The sequence below is a fragment of the Nyctereutes procyonoides genome, unplaced genomic scaffold (genome assembly GCF_905146905.1).
Source record: "Nyctereutes procyonoides isolate TBG_1078 unplaced genomic scaffold, NYPRO_anot_genome, whole genome shotgun sequence".
Classification (NCBI taxonomy): domain Eukaryota; kingdom Metazoa; phylum Chordata; class Mammalia; order Carnivora; family Canidae; genus Nyctereutes; species Nyctereutes procyonoides.
In genome coordinates, this window is record NW_026575035.1 from 2,242,172 (window position 1) to 2,264,744 (window position 22,573).

Below are 22,573 nucleotides of genomic sequence, written 5' to 3' on the forward strand. Positions count from 1 at the left end.
ATACCAGGGGTTTATTACCAGACCCTACGAACTGTGCTGATGCGATACTCTCCCATTTCTGATGATAGTTTAGTTCATCTAGACTCCATTTCCTCAGCAACAAATGGGATCTTGAGGCTTCAGAGACCTGGACTAGCAGTAGCCTGTAACGGCATGACCTGCAAGCAGAGTCAGCAGCCCAGGTGGTGTGATCTGTTGGGACCAGTATTAGTTTGATGGTGTGTGTAGCTGAAGCTTTTGGTGGTAAAGTTCTGGTCAAAGAGTTATCCCCAAGTGACTTTATTCTGTTTTTCTTTGTGTTTAGATGTAAGAAAGTTTTCCATTTTTCACAGAAGTTGGTTTTTCTGATTATCTAAAATGGTACTTTATATGACATAAGTAATTTAAAACCAAACAGGCACTATCAAACTACAGAAGGAGGAAAGAGACGGGAACTAATATTTAAAATAATATTTAAACTAATATTTATTAAATGGCTCAGGTACTGTGTAAGTATTTTTGTCAATGGATTCATTAATTCATTTTGTTCATTCACTAACTCACCAGAAATGTGTGTGTGTGTGTGTGTGTAATACTTGCTAAATACTAGGGATTCAACAATAAATTAGAAACTTCATCTTAGAGGAGCTTATGGTTAAAACATCGAAGCAAACAGAAATTATAATGTAGTGTGACATAGGTTAATAATTAATAATTATTGGGATATTTACTGTGCACCAGGGGCTGTGGATGATCTTTTATATTAGCTCATTTAGTCTTCTCAGCAATATTCTCACACATTATATTAATCATCTTGTAATAATGTTGTGTTACAAACCATTTCAAACCTCAGGGACTCATAACAGCAAATATTTACTTTTCTTGCATATTTTTTTTTCTGTTTTAGGGGCTCAGTTAGCTGGCCTTGCTCCAGGCTTTTGATTGGACTTAAGTCTGCTGATTGTCTCCACATTCTCGTTGTTACAGCAGTTTTATTGTGACATATTTTCATGACAGATTATAGGAGTATAAGGTAGCTAGCCAGCCTCTGCACATTTAGAGAATTTACTCATGTCAAATTTATTATTATTCAATTGGCCAAAGTATGACACATAGTCAAACACGACATCAGTGGGATAGGAATACATATTCTCTCTCCTCTAGTGGGAGGTCCTGCAAGTCACATGGCAAATGTCAAGGACACATGGGGAGAGTAACAAATTGAGAACAGTGATTCAATCAGCCATTTGCATTTAGTATTATATTATCCCAAACTTATAGGTGAGAAATTTAAAGAAAACAAGCAACTTGCCCCGGGCCAGAGAGCCAGGAACCTTTAGCCCCAGTGACCATGCCCTTGCCTACTACACTATTTTGCACAAGTGCTTTGGGATGGGGGAGGGTGGCTTGCTAGTCTAGTGGAGTGTGAAGGAAGGCTCTTAGAGAAGGTAAGACCTGGGGGTGACCTTAGTAGTATTTGGCCAGACTAAGAGTTTCTATTTGGTTTAACATCACAGAGGGCGTTAGGTACTTTTACTGGAGAGGTGAGAACAGAAAGCAGATGGTCGTAGGCTAAGGGGTGCATGGGAAGTAAAAGAGAGGAACAGCTTCTGGAAGCTTGACTGAGATGAATAGGGAAAAATAGGATTGGAGTAGGGTAGAGGATAGCATTTTTTTTTCTTCAAAGACCTGAGTGCTTAAGGCTAACATGAAAGTTAGTAGAGAGGCACCCTTGGATTTGGATTTGACCTCTAGAAAACATAGACATGGCCAACAAGCACATGAGAAAATGCTCCGCATCACTTGCCATCAGGGAAATACAAATCAAAACCACGATGAGATACCACCTCACACCAGTGAGAATGGGGAGAATTGACAAGACAGGAAACAACCAATGTTGGAGAGGATGCGGAGAAAAGGGAACCCTCTTACACTGTTGGTGGGAATGTGAACTGGTGCAGCCACTCTGGAAAACTGTGTGGAGGTTCCTCAAAGAGTTAAAAATAGAGAAAACTCTAGCATACAAAAGCTTCACATGCATACTTGTCAACTACCTCTAAAAGTTATGATTTCCTAACACACCAAATCCAATGACTGAGGTTTCAGTAGATCCTTTTGTGTATTAAAGGGAGACACAAGGTGTACTAGCATTTCATTTAAATCCATGGATACTTCTGGAAAGCCTTTTCACACCTACTTGTAATAAATATGTTACCTCAGATCCTGAAGGCAAGTTAAATAAATGTATCAGTTCAGTTCTATATGCTATATCACAGATGCTAAGCTAGATCACATGTTAATGTGCAATGGCACACACAATCATGGAAATCATCACTTCGCCCTTTTTTTTGAGTCATATCCAACTCTTCTATCTTCCTTCCTTACCTCCCAATAATCTATCTTGTAGCAAGGGGCAAGGATATGGTGGATATTCTAGAGGCCAAATCCTCTTTTTTTTTTTTTTGTATATTTTTTATTGGAGTTCAATTTGCCATCATATAGAATAACACCCAGTGCTCATCCCGTCAAATGCCCACCTCAGTGCCCGTCACCCAGTTACCCCCACCCCCCGCCCACCTCCCTTTCTACCACCCCTAGTTCATTTCCCAGAGTTAGGAGTCTCTCATGTTCTGTATCCCTTTCTGATATTTCCCATTCATTTTTTCTCCTTTCCCCTTTATTCACTTTCACTATTTTTTATATTCCCCACATGAATGAGACCATATAATGTTTGTTCTTCTCCGACTGACTTACTTCACTCAGCATAATACCCTCCAGTTCCATCCACGTCGAAGCAAATGGTGGGTATTTGTCATTTCTAATGGCTGAGGAATATTCCATTGTATACATAAACCACATCTTCTTTATCCATTCATCTTTCGATGGACACCGAGGCTCCTTCCACAGTTTGGCTATTGTGGACATTGCTGCTATAAACATTGGGGTGCCGGTGTCCCAGCATTTCACTGCATCTGTATCTTTGGGGTAAATCCCCAGCAGTGCAATTGCTGGGTCGTAGGGCAGGTCTATTTTTAACTCTCTCTTTGAGGAACCTCCACACAGCTTTCCAGAGTGGCTGCACTAGGTCACATTCCCACCAACATTGCAAGAGGGCTCCCCTTTCTCCGCATCCTCTCCAACATTTGTGGCTTCCTGTCTTGTTAATTTTCCCTATTCTCACTGCTGTGAGGTGGTATCTCATTGTGGTTTTGATTTGTATTTCCCTGATGGCCAGTGATGCGGAGCATTTTCTCATGTGCTTGTTGGCCATGTCTATGTCTTCCTCTGTGAGATTTCTTTTGTTTGTTTGTTTGTTTCTTTTTTTTGTTTTGTTTTTTTTACTTCTTTGCTCTCTTACCCTTTAAAACAATGCAGGTGATTCTAGTTATCATCATAATAAACCAATGAAAACATTCAATTTGCCTTTTAGTATCTAAGATAAATAATTCAGTTGGTTAGATCACGTCTCCTTCCCAATATCATGACTTTAATTGGTTTCCTTGGCATTTAGGGTTCAGATGAATTGAAGATATGGAAGCCACTCAGAAGCTGCTGAAACATTCAATTTCAGACTGAAGATGATATGGCTAGCTAAGAGACCTGGTGATGGTGAAAAGAGTTTCAATCCACTAGTCCTTGTTAATGAATAACAACTCCAAAATTCAAGACTTTAAAAAGAGTTCATCTCACTCATGCTACATGTCTCTCACTGATGGGGGCTGTGCTCTCCTTTATCTTTATTCCAGGTCGTAGTAGTGGAGGGAAACAGGTTGGTGAATCATGAGTTTGCTCTTAAAGCTTCCACTTTCAGGGGCACACGTTACTTCTGCTCACATCCCACTGACCAATGTAGTTCATACAACCTTACCTAACTCCAAGTGTCAGGAAGTACAATCCCGAAAGGAAGCCAGAAATATTTAGTGAACAGTGCTAATGACAAATAAGTGAGAAGGCATCTTAGCTGTCATCAGTGCTGTCCACCAAGTCAGACTGTGATCTGTGCTGCAGGTGGCCACACTCTGTTTGCCCCTCCACGGTCTTTCTCTACCTTTCTTCTTCTTGCTCAGCCTTAGAGGTTGACATCTATGCACTGTATTGACTGAGCTCTCTTCCCCTTTGGTTTCTGGTTGCATTTGGCCAATGTGAGGCCTTGGCTAGAGATTGAAGGGTGAGAGTAGAAAGATGTTTCCTCAATCCTTCCTTGACAGGCTACATTTGTTAGAGGCTAAATTCCTTTTCAGAAGGTCATAGCCCCTCATAGCCCCAGATTAGATAGCCTTTTTCTTTAATTTTATTTATTTATTTATTTATTTATTTATTTATTTATTTATTTATGAGAGAGAGAGAGAGAGAGAGAGAGAGAGAGAGAAATAGGCAGAGGGAGAAGCAGGCTCCATGCAGGGAGTCTGACGTGGGACTCTATCCCAGGTCTCCAGGATCAGGCCCTGGGTAGAAGGCAGCGCTAAACCGCTGAGCCACTGGGGCTGCCCAGGTAGCCTTTTTCTATAGGAACAACTGTCTCCTGGGTCTTTAGGAGGTGGTTGTAAATGGCTTCTCTCTGTTAGTACACCTTCGGTGTTTTACTTAGTTGGTTTCTTTCAATATGTCCATACTATCCTACTGCAATAGAATCTTTGTTAATTTCTCTCCATCTACCTATTTATAGTGATGTATCATCTGTTTCTTGCCAGGATCTGGACCCATATGATGATCAGTAAAAACTTAGCAACTCTTGGATCCACATGGAGGGTAGCCAGCTGGTTGAGAGGACTGCTCAGATTCCAATATTCCATTGGCATATTCTCCAGTGCCCCTGTGGATGTGGCCAAGGAGAATAAAGGACAAGCAGATCTATTTAGAGCCATGGTCCAAGAACCATAGATGAGAGAGCTTCTTTCTGGGTATCAGAATAGAGACAGGAGCAAAGAATGTTCCCTATTTATCGCAAGGGTAGAGAGCCCTCACAATATCTCGCCAGAATTTCTATTGTTAGTGAATGCTATGTATCCTCTATCATTTCCTTTTAAAACAAGGCTGTTTAGGTGTTTATTGTGATCATCCTATCCCCATTTCATCATTGCATATTGAATTTATTGAGGAAAATAACTTGTCTTAATTAATTTGTTTCTGTTCAAGAGGGCTCACATCCACATCTGTCAGAGAGAGTACTGTGCATCACCCAGAGACCCTGGATATTGAGCTTGCTGCTGTGGTCAAATGGACCTGGGGATTTTATCTTAGGGACAGTAGTGAGTGTGCTTTATATGTGGGAAGGAGAGTGATTGAATGCGTGGTAACCAGTAGGGTGGTAGTCACTGGTGCTCTTCATTAAATATTTCTGACTTGCCTCCTTCTGAGCTTATGTTAGAATTGTACTTTCCTTCCCATTTGGAGTTAAACGTGGACATATTGCTTGCTTTGGCCAGTGACATATGATGTGTGCTGCTCCTGGGTAGAAGCTTTAGGAGGGCCAGTGTGTGATTTGCCCACTTCCATTTTTCTTCTTCCGTAGTGACCAGCAGCGTGACCATGGAACTGCTTGGCCTTTAGCGCAGAGTGAGAAATGAGAGTCCAAGTGGCCCATGCCGGACATGAATCAGGAGTAGGAAATAAGCGCTGTGATTTACTAGCCTCACTGAGGTTTTGTAGGTTTTATCACAGCCTAATCTAGCATCTCTATTTGAATTTGTAGCAAAGATAATTCTAGACAGAGTATGTAGCATGTTCCAGAAACCATAAGTTTCTTGTCAAAGTGAATAGTCTGGTGTCTAAGAGGAGTAATGTTCTTGAGATATTGAGGGGATAGTAGGGCACTTGAATGCCATGCATAGGAGTGCAAATTTCATTCTGATCCAGAAGCAGGAAGAGATAGTAGAGGACTAGAGAGACAGAGTGTAGAGGAGACTGCAGATTGGAGCGAAGGATGTGTGTTGGTTGCTGTAAAATCTAATAAAACCTAAAGTAGGGGTCCCTGGGTGGCGCAGCCTTTGGCCCAGGGCGCGATCCTGGAGACCCGGGATCGAATCCCACGTCGGGCTCCCGGTGCATGGAGCCTGCTTCTCCCTCTGCCTGTGTCTCTGCGCCTCTCTCTCTCTCTCTCTCTGTATGACTATCATAAATGAATAAAAAAAATTAAAAAAAAATTAAAAAAAACCCTAAAGTAGGGCAGTGATTGTGGAAATAGAAAAGAAGCGAGAAATGAAGAACAATTGGGAGGTCAGATTGATACTATTTGATGACTGATTGGAGGTGGGTGGTGAGGACAGTGAGGGATCCAAGATGACTCTGCAGTAATTTGGGGGAGGAGCTTGGGAATCTTAAGTTTTGTTTTGGACTGTGTGTTTGCCTTAAGAATTTTCAGCAAAGCACCTGATTAGAAGTCAAGGATAATTGCTTTTGTAGGGCTGGGAACACAAAAGGTGATCGATTATTTGGTAGCTAAGGTCAAGGGTGCCTTATCTCCTCCTTCTTGTTCTCTCCCTCACTGGGACGGGGGTGGATGTGGTGCAGCGTGGCTATCAGTACATTTTTACTTCTGTTTTCTCCTCAGAAGTGTTGTAAAGGCTGGTGCTTGCCTCCAGAGAAAATATTTGTCAACCTTCATTTGTTCTGTGTATTTTTGAGTATAGAAGAAATAGGAGAGCAGGGTAAATCGTTAAACCAATGAGAGTACGTGAATTTTCTTCAGAATGCATTTCAAAGTCATATATACAATTTAAACACAGTCCTGAAGAAGCCAGACTCCGTGAAATACGTTGTGTCAGAGATGCAAGACGATTGTTTCCTTGGCGTTATCCGTCTCTTAGATGTTTTCTTTCTATTGTTTTATTAATCTGCAAGATGTAGTTGTTCATTTTTTTTCTTGTTGGGTTCCTTTGGGTTCCACTTCTACTTTTTTGAATAACATAGTATGAGTTTCTTTTCAAGCCCCACCCCAATGGAACATGCCCTGACTGAAACACGATCACCATTGTGGCCATCACCAAGAATCCACATATCTGTATTGATTCTATTTCATAGTGGGGTCTCTCAAGTGAGGTTGCAGATAAGTTGTGTTAGTATTACTTGGGAACATGATAGAGACGCATATTCTCAGGCTTCCACACAGACCCCAGGAATCAGAAATTCTGGGGTTGGAGCTCAGCAAGCTTATTAAAATCTCTCCAAATGACTAGGAAGCACACCAAAATTTGGGAACCACTAGTCTAGAGGAGCTTCAAAGACATAACATATCCTCACTGGTGTGGTAAGATTTGAGGATGGTCTGCTGATAAGCTATTAATAAGGAGAGAAATCATGATAAGTGGGCATTGTGTGACCTGGAACGAAATCACTTATCCTTTTCCATCTCTCTGTGTCTTAGCTTCTTCACCTTTGGGATTAGGCAGTTGGATCGGTCAGTATTTCCAATTTTGGGACTCACAAAGTAGCGTGAAATGTTTGTCAACTATTTCTAATATTTCAGAAAGCTTCACAGAAGTTTTATGTTCTCCCTTAATTTGCTGCAAGGACAGACCAAAATATCCTGTTTGCTAGTTCTGAGCCAAAAATAAGCAAGTAGATTGTGAGCTTCTTGTGATCATTCATTTTCATGTTTCCAGGGCTTAATCACAGGGTCTGGCCCAATGGGAGCCATTCAAATAATGTTCTATCAGAAACAATTATGAACTAAGTTACATAAAAATCAGTATGAAAATGCAGAGTTTCTTATGCCAATCAGAAGCTCCAATTGACTTCCCAAAGGAAGATCATGGAGCTCACATCTGTAAGCATGTGTACTGATCATTGCTGTGTTAGATTCCTACAAATAAAGGATATTTAAGATAGGGACCAGGTGGCCTCACCTCCAAACTTGGCTGGGCTAGTGCTTCTATGGACTACAGCCCAGTGTACTTACTCATAAGTCTGTGTGGTTTCATTTATTTATGATTTTCTGCTAAAACTGGATGTGGTTCCTTTGGTCCTGTAGGATCCATCTGGGTCATTGACAGGACCCTGCTGTGTCCATGTGTGCAGTGTGCTTATTGGCAGCGCAAGATTCAGCAGTATGGCAGGGCAATCACATTTAACAGGCTGGCAAAGGTGTTCTTTGGCCACATGGGAGAGTGTGAGGTGTGCCAGGAACCTTCCAAGTGCTCTGAAAGGGGGTCTCTTTCTCCGAATTATTAGTCCGAACCTATGGTTATCTCCTTCAGTCCTGAATGCTTTTAAGGGGAACAGATTGAAGACCTCTCCTGCCGTGCTGGCCTGTCAGAAGGAGAGAGAAAAGAGATGCCGCCTGCTGTTCCAGAAGGGAAGTGAATCAGCAGGGCACTGGTTTCCTTCAAACTAATTATTGTCTCTTTGCTTAGGAGATTGGCTAATCCAATGGGCACCCTTTAAAAATCTGAACTCCGGGGTCGGGTCCATGAAGGGGCAAGAGAACAGACGGCACCTTTATTAGTTCACAGAACTCCAATTCTTTATTAATCACAGCTTGCTCACAATGACATACAGGAAAATAGCACTAATGAAGAGTAAATATGCAGGCAGCAACCTTCAGGAGTTGGGATTTGGGGGAGAAACGACTTCAAAACTGCGATAGGTACTTATGGTGGGTGTCTGGTGATTCTTAGTTGGCACAAACGCCCTGCCTACCCCCCTTAGCTGTATCAGCCCTCACAGATGGAGTAATTTCTTTTTATTTTAATAGGCAGGATTGCCTCACACTGGGGAAGAAAGACCAGCTTGAGTGAAAGTCCGCAGTGTTTTTGATCTTGTTTGTACGTGTGTTTTAATGCAACAACCAGCTCACAGTTTCCAAGTGGAAAAATATTCAGTAGCATCATGTACTTGTACTATAGGTAAGAGCTTAAAATGAACATCATCAATCATGGCATCCACAAATAAGCCACCTGACACATTAATTAATTCATTCCATCAAAAGAACTTAAACTAGAGAATTAAGCCCACTTCATGAAGAGCGATTTCACGGCTGCTTGAACCATGTGGATTTGGATCTGTGTTCAGCAGTTTTAAAAGGTTCAGCTTTCTGCTTCTACCCAGACTGATCTCAGATCTGTCTTCTCATCCATCCCTTTCTAACGCCAAAGCACATTTGTAGTACATAATCCAGTAGAAGCAGAAGTAAATGCTATGATTGGTGTATTTTTCTTTTCTTAGCCTGGTTTTGTGGTTTCTAGGCAGTTAGTAGATTATGAGTGAACAAATGTGGAGGTTTGCGTGGAATCATAATACCTGTACCCTAGGTATGGTCTTAGTCAAATTCAGAGATTACAAAGCCGTCTAGGTCATTAGGCAATGGTGGGTTTCTAGCACCATAGACTGTCTACTGACCTCATTTTTCTGTTGGAATGAAAAGGGCAGGGAATGGAGTTCAACATGAGGGCTTCAAACAGAACAGACCTAGCAAATTCATTTGAGTGGAAAGACACGACATCAAAAGCCTGTTACAGGACATGTAAGATTATGAAATAACTTGCATAATGCAATACTTGTATTTTTTAACAAAAATGTAAGTATTTACAAAATAAGATCCAAGGTATTTTTTAAACATCAAGCAAAACATTCTGCAAAGAGACCGCATTGAATTTTTTTTTTTAATTTTTGATTCTGTTTTTTGTTTTTTATAATGAGTTCTTTTTAAACCATGTCATACATTTCCCATACTGATATCGCATGATCCATTATAATATAGGCAGGGGGATTTCCTAATGGTAGGGCGTGCCATACCCTCCATCGCTTCAGCCAGACAGTTCCACCTGGAGCTCCTTGTTCCTGCGCACCTCCGCAGCATGCCTCTCCTGGAAAACACCAAAGGGAGAAGCAACGTCACAGAGCCTGGTTGTCTGCTCCGCAGAGAACCAGGAAGGCCTGCTTACTCCTGTACACGATACACATTCTCCCTGGAAATCACCCAGGTGTTTGGTGTCTCCCTTTAGGGACTGTTCTCATTTTACGAGAAATGACAACAAGAGACCCAGGAAGTGTTACGTTACAGAGGATCTTGTAAGCCTTACAGAGTCTAAAAAAACCTTAATGCTGCATTTGATCAAAACTATGATCAAGAGATCATATGATTCAGAGAATTTTCAATATGACGGCTACTGTAGAAATCTAGGAAATAGCACTAAAATATCACATTGTTGTTTGCCCTCTCATTTTAATGGTGTTTTTCCTCCTCCAGAATATTTTAAGGGCTTTTTTTTTTAAAAAAAGATTTTATTCATTTATTCATGAGAGACACAAAGAGAGAGGCAGAGACATAGGCCGAAGGAGAAGCAGGCTCCCCGAGGGGAACCTGATGTGAGACTCGATCCCAGGACCCTGGGATCATGGCCTGAGCCAACGGCTGATGCTCAACCACTGAGCCACCCAGGTGTCCCTTAAGGGCTTTATAATTGCCAGTGGACACTCTGAGAGGACTAGATGCAGGAAGATGACTTTTTGTATGCCTCCTAAATGCTTGCCCTGGTAGTCAGGGCCTTTCAAAACTTGACTCCAAATGACCTTTCTAGCCTTACCCTCCATTCTTCTCTAACACACACATACTTGATGTTTCCATATAATGAAATTGTCTTTTCATGCAATTTTTAATGCTTGAGATTCCTAGTCTTTTGTCTCTATTTTGTCAGGATCATAACTTACTCTTTAAAGCATGTGGTTGTTACATCTTCCTCCATGAAGATTTTTAGGAGACCACAAAATAAAATTAACCTTACTTTCCATTTGAACACCTGCACAAATCTTTGCTTATGTGGCAAATAGGTGGCAGCCCTTTTTTTTTAACTTCTGCTCTGGGCATTTCTGTTTTTGTCTCATCTTCTATATTAAGTAGATGCTTATATATAAACTCACTCAGGGGCAGGACTACATTTTTTCACTTTAGTTACACTTGCTGGGCATAGTAGAGTGTTTTGCACTAAGCCCGTGATTGGTGGGTGTTTATTTACCTGAGGAACTGAGGCACTAAGATTGGTTTGGGAACTGAACTTTCTGTGGAGGGAACTGAGAGGAAAGGTAGATGTACATGGTTCTGTACTAAATGACTATATGCCCATTGTCTTGCATACCATAGGTACTAAATAATTGCTTCTTGAATTGAAATTTCAAAATGCTGATGATTATTAGTATTACTTTTCTACTTAGTATCTTATTTACACAGCTATTTTTTCCTCCTATAACTCCAGAAATTTCTTGTGGATTCCCTTAGTTCAGGGGCAAAGACCTTGACCAGCTATAAAGTAAATCTTATCATCAAACTCTTAATCTCAATGAGTCTTTGTTTACTGTGTTCTTCATAATGCTGAACATTGATTAGGCACCTAACATGTGATCAGTTCTGCATGAATACAGATTTTTACCTGTTAAATTCCCTTTCTCCTCACAACAGTCCCATGGTAGAGGCGTAATGCTGGTTCCCATTTGACAGATGGGAGGCACAGAAAGCATACGTCACTTGCCCAGGATCACAGAGCTAACAAGCGGCAGAGCTGGGACCCCATGTCAGGGAGCCTGGTTCTACAGCCCACTCTGCTAACCACGGCTATGTAAGCTCAATGTTAGTGGAAAGAGAAAATTTAATAGTTGCATGGAAAATGTGTCTTTTCAAATGTAGGTGCTGGGAGAAAAAAGGCATATAACATCTTATATACTTCCTTGAAAGATAGAATTGGAGTTAAGCAGGAAGTTGACTCTAGAGAGTTTAAATGCAATTTTATTTAATTGGTTTGAAAGAGCTTTTCATGTATGTTTAAAAGCCATGTCAAGAAGGGGATAAAGACATATAGGGAAGTTATATGTGTCCCATTTAGAAATGTCACAGCGAAAGTAGTGTGGCTATAGCTGGCTCTGCCTTCTTTTTGTCCTGCCATTATGAGGAAAAAGATGCAGCAAAATCTTTCTCACAAAGAAACTAATTAGTGAGAGCTGAGCTCTGACAAAAATTAGGAAAAAGCCCAGGCCATCAGTTTACTAGAACAAAATAACAGAGATCTACGTCTAAAGATTGATACAAATTCAAATTGATAATATAATAGGGAGAATTATAATTAGTATTATTGGGCTGCTCTGGAGCACATTTCTTATTAAACTCAAAATTAGTCGTAAGGAAATGGGTTTTGCTACAGAAAAGAACAAATAGATCCGTGAGCTTGAAATAAACATAAAAAAGGGAAATTAAATACATTCTGACTTTTTAGGAAAAATATTGTTATTTCAGGTATTTTGGTAAATCTATTATTTGGAAAACTTTGCAATCATCAAATCACCAAATATATAACCATGAAATTGCAATTTGACTTTATGATATGAACATGGGAGAATCAAAGGGCAGACATGCAGAAGGCGTGTGGTTTTCAACATAGTCTTTTTCTTTTTTTAAATTAGGAAATTGCAGTTGTCAGAAGTTACTAAGGTAGTTGTGATACTCTGAGAAAGCTCATCAAACAGTCAAGGCCAGTCTCTGGTAACATTCATTTCATTATTGAGCTTCAACTATTCATCAGGCGCTGTCAGACACATGGCGAGACAGTCTGAAGCATATCTATATTCACGAAGTTCTCTGCAATTTCCCTCCTTCCTTCCATCAATATAAGGGAGGTGTAATAAATCATATTTTAGCATTGCATGCAACTATTCCCTTGATATGCAAAAGTGTATGAAAGGTGGTTTTAGGAAAAATTCTGATTCCCTAAGAAAATGTGATTAGAGAGATTTCTGGGTCAAAGCCAAGGAATATGAGGTGTTCTTTTTTTTTCTTTACCTTTTAATGTCTCCTTTGCCTTGTTAGGTATCAAACACAAACCAGGGACTTGAATCAGATGACCTAGAGTATCAGTGCCATATGAAATTCTGCTACATGAGTCTATTTCAAATGCAAGATGAGGTCAATCAATATCATCAAGAATTCTTTTTACAAATGACAATGCACTTGCAAAACAAAAGAGGGGTCAGGAGTGAGCTGTTGGTGCCAGGAAGGCACATTGTCATATATCAAGATGACAGTGGTCACTGGAATAAAAACTTCCAATGGTACTGCCAAGCCTGCTTACCGAGCAGTGCTTGAAGATTGGCAAGGAATTGTAGCTTTAGCTTAGTATAAAGGGTGAGAATCAAAAAGGCACAGCTTCAAATCCAGACTCTGTGGTCTACTTGGCTTTGTGATCTTGACCAAATGGCTTAACCTCTCTAAAGACAAAGTTCCTTAGATGTGAAATTAGGACAATAACAGTATCTCCTTACAGGGTTATTGTTTGGATTAAATACATTAGTACAGGCAAAATGGCTGGCCCACAAGGAGCTATCAGTAAGGGCTAGTTTTAACTCCTCTTTTCCTTTCATTATTCATTCATGAGACAAGCTCAATGGTAAATAGTTACGTAAATGGCACTCATGAATGAGAATGACCCCCCCCCCAAACAAATAAAAATCAGATAAGAGAATAAAAATTGATAATAGATGAAAATTAATAATGGTTGAGATCTCTATCTAAAGAGTTATACAACATCAAAATTGTGCCTTAGGAAAAGAATCACAGAATCCTAGTCCCTCAAATTATTTTTATTATTTTAAGCTATATCATATTATGTGATGTGATAATCACTGAAGTAATGGCTACAGTGTTTTCACTCCAACTTTTCTGTATCAGAGGTGAAATTATCAATTATACTAAAGCAATGTCTCTTATTTCCTAAGTACTGTCCTTTGTGATTGGCTAGGTAAAGTAGCTGTCAAGGTTGCCTGCGTTTTTTTGGTTCTCTCACTCCTGAACACTATGGAAAGTTCCTTTGGTCTTTGTTACAATATTATGGTCTGGGCAGTCTTAGCAGTGGCTAGTGATAGAGCTATAAAAGCAAGAAGATGTGACACCATTGAATTAAGTGGATAATTCAATAAGAATTCAACTTCTATAAGAGTAGAAGTCCTTTTAATTGACCTGCTAGGATAGCCAACAATCTCCATCCCCCCCCATCATTCTAGTATCTCCTAAATGTTGGGTTGCTTGTGAAGCTATAGGCTCTTTCTTTTTATTTCCACATACTTTTCCCTTTCCCTAGTTGAATTACATATTGCTTGTGGTCAATGATATTTCCAGCCTGTTTGACTAGCTAGTTGAAAATTTAATCACATAATTTAATTAAATATTACAGTAATAGAAAATTGTCAGGGTGGAGGGAAAGCTTTGGAAATACTCGAGAAAGGGTATTATGATCAGATATTGGATCAACTACAAAAGCCAGGGGAAACTGAAAAAAAGAAAAGTTGTTAAGATCTTATATATATCCATATGATTTTGCAGATATCTTTAGTCCTCATCCAATTTTACAGAAATTGATACTGTACATCATGGCTAATATGATATAGGTGGAAAGTGCGGGGGGGGGACAAGGACTGATTCATTTCTCAAAAAGGTCTTGGCCTATATCAAAAGATTGGTAACTGGCTGTACATTTAAATGTTTGATGTTAAAGTTTTTTGTTTAATGAATGTATGTATTATTGTTAAAATGATTATATCTGCTTTAGCTGATTTTTCAGAATTATCCACTACAGATCCTGGTTGAGTTTGATGAACAGCTGTTGCTACTCAGGGTTTCTGATGTGCCAGGGAGTGAATTTTCTACAGGATACTGTTGAGTGTTAGGAGAGGAAGGACACATTCAGGGAGGAAGAAAGTGTCTCTTTAATCCTTTCTGCATGGAGGAACAGGTACTTTTCTTTCTGTCTCCATCTCTGTCTCAGTGTCTGTTTCTATTATACTATGCCAAGAATAGGAACATTGTAAACTTCACCAGAGTGTCAATCATAGTCCACAAACTACACTTTTGAGTCCTGGGCATGACTATTTATGTCACTCAATTTGAAGACTGTTGGGTATGTGTAATTTCAATTTGAGTGACATAAACAGATCAGTCTAGTGTAGCTCTTTGTGGCATAGACATTCCTTTTTCTACACCTTTCTCCACATTTGATTCTTTTCTATATAATAAGCTGGAGTGTTGATATGAGATGCTATGAAAACAGATGTTGAAAAAAAGAGTGTAACCCTCGTTTTTGAAGGAAAAAGGGACAGTTTTATAGCACAGAGATAAAAAATATTTAAATATAATTTGTGACAACATAACAAAGCATATTTAAGAAGTCTTTAGCTCAGTGGTTCTCAATTCCTGCTAAATATTAGCACCTACTGGCAAATATTAAAAGTAATACTGATCTCTGGATTCCACCCCAGACAATCACATCAAAATCTCTTAGTTTAGGGACACCTTGGTGCCTCAGTATTTGAGCGTCTGCCTTCGGCTCAGGGTGTGATTCCGGGGTCCAGGGGTTGAGTCTGCATCAGGCTTCCCTCAGGGAGCCAGCTTCTCCCTCTGCCTATGTCTCTGCCTCTCTCTGTCTCTCATGAATAAGTAAATAAAATCTTTAAAAAAATCTCTTAGTTTAAAGAACACTTCAGTATGTTGTAAACATACTGAACATACTGAGATTGTTTTTGCTTTAGGCTTTTGGTTTTAGCTAGGGACTTTGAGCTAACATGGCTGGGTTTCCAAGAAGTTTGTGGGAATTTATCTGTGAATGACACTAAAAAAAACCATGGACTTCATGGGAAGACATGCTCTGCTTGGATGCTCTGTTCTCCTACTTGAGTACAAGAGGGGCACGGGGAGCAGATGGAGGCAGAGTGCTGGCAAAAGCTCACATGAAATTGTATCACGTCTCTGGCTAATTGATAGGGTTAGTGAGGCCTGTCAAAATGGTGGAAAGTTTGTGTCTTAGCCTTGATGTGGATTTATTTTTACTAACATTTTCCAGTGCTTTTGTGTTTACTATCTATATTGGTCCATAATATATGTTAACTTATTCTCTAATTTTTGCCACTGTTCTTTTTTGCTGGGCTTTATATTGTCTGCATGGGGAAAGAGATGGTTAGTAAATGCTCTTTGATATTACATCTCCTTCCAGGTTTCTAAGCACATAGTCAGTACTCCATAAATACTCAGTGAATAACTAACTCATTAATAGATCTCATTTTCAGTGGTAATCATCTTTTGATGCATCAGATTCCAGAACAGCTTATGTGTATTAGCAATTTCATGTATTTTCAACATTACTATTATTATTGATTCTTTTTAAAATTTTAATCTCATTGTAGTAATTTCATTCAGACAAAAGGCTAGATATTGGTCATAATAAGAAACTTACTTTGTCTTATTTTAGGAAAAAGAAAACGTAGGAAGTAATGGAAGTAAATTTGGTATCCCCAAGGAATCTCTCTACTTTATGGAGAAGGTAATAGATCTTGGCTAACTCTGGCCAAAGATCCCATTAGATTTGAAAAACGTCTCTGTGGCTATGAAATACCAGGGGAAATGTGGTCTTAAAAATGATCTGGGCTGCATTATTCAGCAGGAGATAGAATACTGTCAGCTGAGATTTAAGTCAGAATGGGCTATAAACCCCTAGTCAAACCTGGAGTCATCTGGAGAGTTTTTAAAAAATGTAGGTGCCTGGGTCCCACTTGTGGAGATTCTGCAGCTTCATGTCAGGAAGGCTAAACTGTCCACAGGTTGATTATTTCTAGGACAAATTGCATGTCTGTATGCATGTGTGTCTGAAAGGGGGTGGAGATTAAATCTGGGTGAGAATGGGGAAGAAGGCAACAAGGTGCTGGGCAGGGAGGGAGTGAAAAGAAACACACAGTAAAAAAGAAATTGCTTACTAAAATCCAACACTTCTGGAAATACTACTTAAAACATGCAAATTTTATGTACCATTTTATAATTGAAATCAAGAGGGACGTGCTCTATATTTACCTGTGTGTAATTTCAAAACCAATAATGGTCCTTATTGTCAATGATAGAAATCTTGTACTCGATACTAAGGCGTAATTGAAAATCCTGAAATATAACCAGCACGCCCCATTCCTAGAAGCTCCACTCGATTTAATTTTTAAGAGCCAAGGATATGAGATGATTGAGTCATAATTATCAAGAACAGAAGACATGGTGGTCTTCTGCTGTCCATGGTACCAGTACCAGTCAGCAAGAATCTCCTTGGTTGGGCAGAAATGTGTGAACGGAGGGCAAATGGAGGAAGACTGAATGGTTCAAGGTGAGGGGCATAAGTTTTAGCCAGTGGACCTTTGCTCTCCTGCATCTCAGCAAAGCACTTCCTATGGTACCACCGTGTGTAACATGCAGAGAGCCGAAGTGCCACCTTCAAATTGTGACCTGATGCACTTAGATGAAACACAATGTTCTGAGAGTATGGAAGCACTAGCCTATATAAGTGAATTACATTTTAACTTTAAGGTTTTGACCAAGGCTTGAAGTGGATTTCCCAGGTCATCTAGCACTTTCTCTACACACATCCGAGAGCCTCAGTGTCCTACTGCTGTCTCAGAGCCCACACATGCTTCCCCAGCGATGCTTTCACAAATTCCTCAAGAGCTCAGATGCCCACAAAAATCTCCATGGAACTAAGGGCATATATTTTTAGGTCTTGTACCTGATTTCCTTTGGTTCTGGCCTGATATTTGTAATCAGAGAATGAGATCAAAAACAGAGTCATCAGAGTAGATGCAAACATCAGAGTAGGGCTGTCTGATTCTTAGATGAGATGGGCTAATTCTAATAGAGGACACGAGTCTTCCTAAGAAATACTTAGAAAACAGGAGGCTGATCTTGTCTAGACTCTATATGCTCTGACAACAGGGACAGTCCTATCTCTCTCTCCATTGCCAACATGTGATAGCACTCACTACTGGCGCAGGAGGCAACTGCTCAGAAAAGGACCTAGACATCGTTTCTCAAAAATCATATTTCTTCATGCTTAATCCAATTTCTGGATATAGACAAAGCTAAACTATTCATAGCTATACTATACATTTTCAAAGGAAAGTTTTCTGGGTGGTGGTGGTGGATAGACAGCAGTAGAGCCCACACAAGGGAAAGAGAGAACATTTTCCAGAGGCTCTCCAGCACTGCTCATCCCGATGGAGGGGAGTGGGTATATGCTAGGGCTGGTGAGCAGAAAGGCACCAGGATACCAGAACTTGAGGAAATGAGCATCCTCTACTGGGTCCCCTTTGCTTTGGTTCCATGCGATCATCATACTCTAGTTTGCCAAGTAGATTTTTCCTACATGGAGAGTATCAGCTTCCCATTTTTCATAGATATTCTGTTCTTTTCTGACAAGCACATTTTTCCAAATAGTTATGTATTTAATATTACATCTAAATTAAATAGTAAATATTGAACATATTGTTTTATCATATTTATCACTACTTATTAATATTATATATTTGTATGGCATGGTTCATATTTCCAATTTAATATTTTCCTAATAGATCGGCTCTTAAGGTTTGCACAGAAATCTTTTATGTACTTGAAAAGCATGAATCAGCCTCCCTGAATCCCTTCACCACTAAAAAATCTGACACGATTCTAGCTCTAGTGTTGGATCCCCATTCCTCTACCATGTTGCAGTACCCACGAAGTCAATGCTATGAAGGGAGAACCTGCCCAAGGGGTTGGCTGTCTCTGCACCTGAAGCAAGTTTTGACTAAGTCTCTGGTCCCCGGGGAACTGGAAAGCCACCCAGCTGTGTTGCATGTGAATGCGTGCTAATGCCCACTTTGTCGGGATTACCTTTTCCTGCAGACGTTCAATAATAGCAGCTAGATTAGCCTCACGGTTTTCTTTAATTTGTTCCATTTTCAGGATCAGCTTTTCCTCTGCCATTTTGCTGAAGTTGTTGTTCTCCTCCAAAGCCTTCTGAAGGACTTCTCGTTCATGTTCCCTCTTCTCTGCCAATTGTTTCAGCACCTGGGCCTCCTGAGACTGGGGAAGAAAAACAAATCCATCTTATAGTCACCCAAATGCCAGCCTGGCGGAACAGTGGTCTGCTGATTCGAGAGTGTTCTTTTCAAATGAACACTACTAGCTTGAGCACTGTTCAGTACTCATCTGCATGGCTTAGAGCTTTCTGTAGAATGTGGTTCGCTGGGAGATGGGGTTTGCTGAGATTTCAGCTGTGAAATTTTTGGATGCCCCATCTTAGAAGAAGCATTTAATCCCTATGAAGGACTTTTTGGTTTTGTTTCTGAGAATAAGTTGCTGCTAAGCATTTATGCAACCCGGAATGCTGCAGTTAATCACTGGATAGCAGCATCCTTTGAAGCCTGAGAATATGGGAAGATTGGGGCAAGTTCTAGTGTTTTCCCTGCCCCATTTTTTGATCACCTGTACACTGAGTTTTTTGCAGTAAGCTTTTCAACTCTAGCCAATCAAATTGTCAAATTCATTTTCTCAGTTCATTCCACCGCCTATACCTCCCCGCCCCAACCCCAACCTGCCTGTTTTTCTTTCTTTAGCCAAATTTTCTTTGGAGACTTGTGAGCAGTGCAAAGTTAATGTCCACTTGGCCACAGAAAATAGAAAGTCTCTGTTCTGGCCTCCACTTGAACATGCTGAGGTCATCTAGGTCATCTTTAAAACCCTGTGGTTACTTAGTGATTAGAGCAGAAGCATCAGAGCCAGATGAAGAAAGTGTTAACACAGAATAAATTCAAGTTCAAACGGAGCCTCTTGGGAAGCAATGAAAAAGTATTTTCTAGCTGGTTCATCCTCCCGCCTCTAGGTGGGACTATTGGTAAAGCATCCTACATTGATTTTGCTTCTTTACAGCTCCAGTACTACTGAATTTTGACAGAGACAGACGGACTAAAGGTGTGTGTGTGTGTGTGTGTGTGTGTGTGTGTGTGTGTATGTAAAGTTTCTCTCTGATGGATCGAGGGCAAGGGGCCTGGAACATGCTGTTCCTCACTGTAGCAGCTCACAGAGAGAGTTACCATGGGTCATTATCAAGGGGCAGCTGAGTAACTTAATTTTCAGGTGCTCAAATTTACTGTCGCACTTTTAAAACTGTGTTTTAATTTATAGTTTATATTTGCATTCTTAATTTTCTTTTGCAAAAGACCTAAAGACAGCTAGGAGGGGCACCTGGGTGGCTCAGTGGTTGAGCGTCTCCCTTGGGCTCAGGTCATGATCCCGGGGTCCTGGGATTGAGTCCTGCATCAGGCTTTCTGCAGGGAGCCTGCTTCTCCCTCTGCCTGTGTCTCTGCCTCTCTCTGTGTGTCTCTCATGAATAAGCAAATAAATAAATAAAATCTTAAAAAAAAAAAAAAAAAAGACAGCCAGGAGACAGCAGGCGAATGGAATTGAGAAGGGAAGCCCTGGGGTCTAAAAGGGCATTATTGCAGCACATGCCTTTTCAAAACGTCATTCTTTGGTGGGGCACACTTGGTTTGTGGGGACAAACACTCCCACAGGCCCCATCATCAGTAATGGAGAGAGGCCTATTGCCTTACTGGGTGCAGCGTTTGGCTGCATTTGAAATGCCTCCGTTAATGGCATTAGTACTTTTGCAGCCATTGGGGCTAAATGAGCTTACCCAGCATAGGTGTCAAGTGTATTTCTTTAGCACAATTAATGGGGTGAAACAGAAACAGAAGGCAGTCCAGAGCATTCGCATGTGAGGCAGCTGCTAAATGACGAAGACCTGCCAAACCATGCGAGGCCACTTCAGGGCTGCTCCTGCCTCTAGTGCCTGTTGTCATCCAGAGGGAACACTGTAGTCACCATTGTCTCAACTAATCCATTTTTAGGACCTAATGATTACCTGTGTTTCAAATATTTGAGGCTCATGTCCATTTAAAAAAATACATGACATGAAGTTGATTATGGAAAGAATGCCACACTGAGGAAAATATTTATGGTGCCCTATCTTGGTTTCTCCTCACAAATACTCAACTTTTACACACATTCTTCAGCAGAGCTAACAGTCTTGGGGTCTCTCACTCAGCTTTTAAGGTCTCCGTAACGCCACTGCTGAAGACAATCATGCTCCTTTTCCTTCTTTCACAGCCTAGCACCCAGATATCACTGCTTACAACTTCTCTGACTTTATTCATGAGAAGAAATTGATTCTCTCATAAATACACCTTAATCTCCCAGGGGCACCTGGGTGGCTCAGTTGGTTGAGCCTCTGACTCTTGGTTTCAGCTCATGTGGTGATCTCAGGGTTGTGAGATTGAGCCCCCCCAACAGGCTCTGTGCTCACTGGTGAGTCTGCTGGCGATTCTCTTTCTCTCTCTCCCTCCCATTCTTGCTCTCTCTCTCTCAAATAAATAAAGAAATCTTAAAAAAAATACACCTTTATCTCCCAGTTACAGCCTCAAGGAAGAAAATTGGTTATGATTCTAATATTTCTCAACAAATGAGCATTTAGTTCAGAAAACTGCCCTAAAATATAATGTGCATGTGAGGATGTAAAATAAAAATATGTGTTAGACAAAAGTGGAAGCATTTCCCTTCATTTTGGCTGGAGTAAAGTTCTCACTACATGGTGGAAAAGGTATTTTTATTTTATTCCTTGCTTGGGAAGATTAGCAGAAAAGAACTCCCACTGGGAGGCTTGAAAGGTAGGATTCACTAAAAGTTGTTAAAAATAAATTGTTTGAGGGAAAAGGGCCTGACCATGGAGGACCATCTCTGAACAGTATGTACCTAATATAGAAGATCACTGAAACACTAAAATGGAAAATTAGGGCATGATAATCATCAGCTGATATAATGCAAACGTCAAGACAAACTATTTATAGAACTGAGACATCCAACATGACATTCTGGGAGATTAGGGATCCTTCTCCACCTTGTTATTATAATAACGGAGACCGAGAATTGGTGAAGACCTTTTCTATGCATAAACCTCCTCAACTGAACTCAGTATCACTGAAATGATTGCATGAGACCTACGTGAAGGGAAAAATAATGAGACAGAGAGAAGAGTTATTATACATTGAGGAACAGTTTAACATTTTCCAAAGGGGTTCATTACTATTCCTTGTATTACCAAGTATGAATTTAATTACTATACAAATGAAATGGAAGATAAATTTGAGTTAAGTGGTATATAAAACTCACTTTATTTTACATACACATAAGAGATTTAAGACTATATTTTAGATGGTGCTAGTGTTTCATTTATTTTGGAAGTGAACACATTTCTAGCCCTTCATTTTATTGTCCCCCTTCATCATTTGGGTATATTACTTGCCATTAACTAGAACCATTTATCAGACACTGGATCCCCTAGTACCTGAGCATCTTTACAATGTTAGGTTAGAGGATGTGTCTTTAATTATTGGCTTTACTGTCAATGATGAAAAAACTTTAGTGACCCAGTTGGAACCATAAATAATGTCTTGTTAAAATAAGATAATTGAATATAATCATGTAAAACAAAAGGATGTCATATTCACTTTGTATTGAAGAATGAGAAGCATAATAAACATTTAAAAACGATTAAAACCCAAAGGCCTTTAGAATGAGCTCTTCTGCTAAAGCGTGTAATGTGTTTACTTTAGTGAACTCCTAGGACAAGAACCATGGAACCACGGGGGTGCTCTTCACTGAGGGGAGAGCACCCATGAGGGTTCTGTGGACCAGGTGTCCCATTCTCCAAGGAGCAGATGCTTTCCCGAATGTTGAACTACAAACGATCTAACAATTTAGCTCATAATCCATGGCTGT

General features: G+C 40.2%; 1 protein-coding gene across 1 annotated transcript in view; it reads right to left on the reverse strand.

Annotated features, from left to right (window-relative positions):
* Window positions 1-8,422: 8,422 nt before the first annotated feature.
* The window catches only part of STMN2 (stathmin 2), a 49,671-nt gene continuing 35,520 nt past the window's right edge, over window positions 8,423-22,573 (reverse strand). The window contains exons 4-5 of the mRNA XM_055318339.1: window positions 18,629-18,820; window positions 8,423-9,782 (exon numbers count right to left, since the gene is read on the reverse strand). Of these exons, the coding sequence (XP_055174314.1) occupies window positions 9,723-9,782; window positions 18,629-18,820 (252 nt within the window). The 3' untranslated portion in view covers window positions 8,423-9,722. The remainder of the gene's footprint in view (window positions 9,783-18,628; window positions 18,821-22,573) is intronic.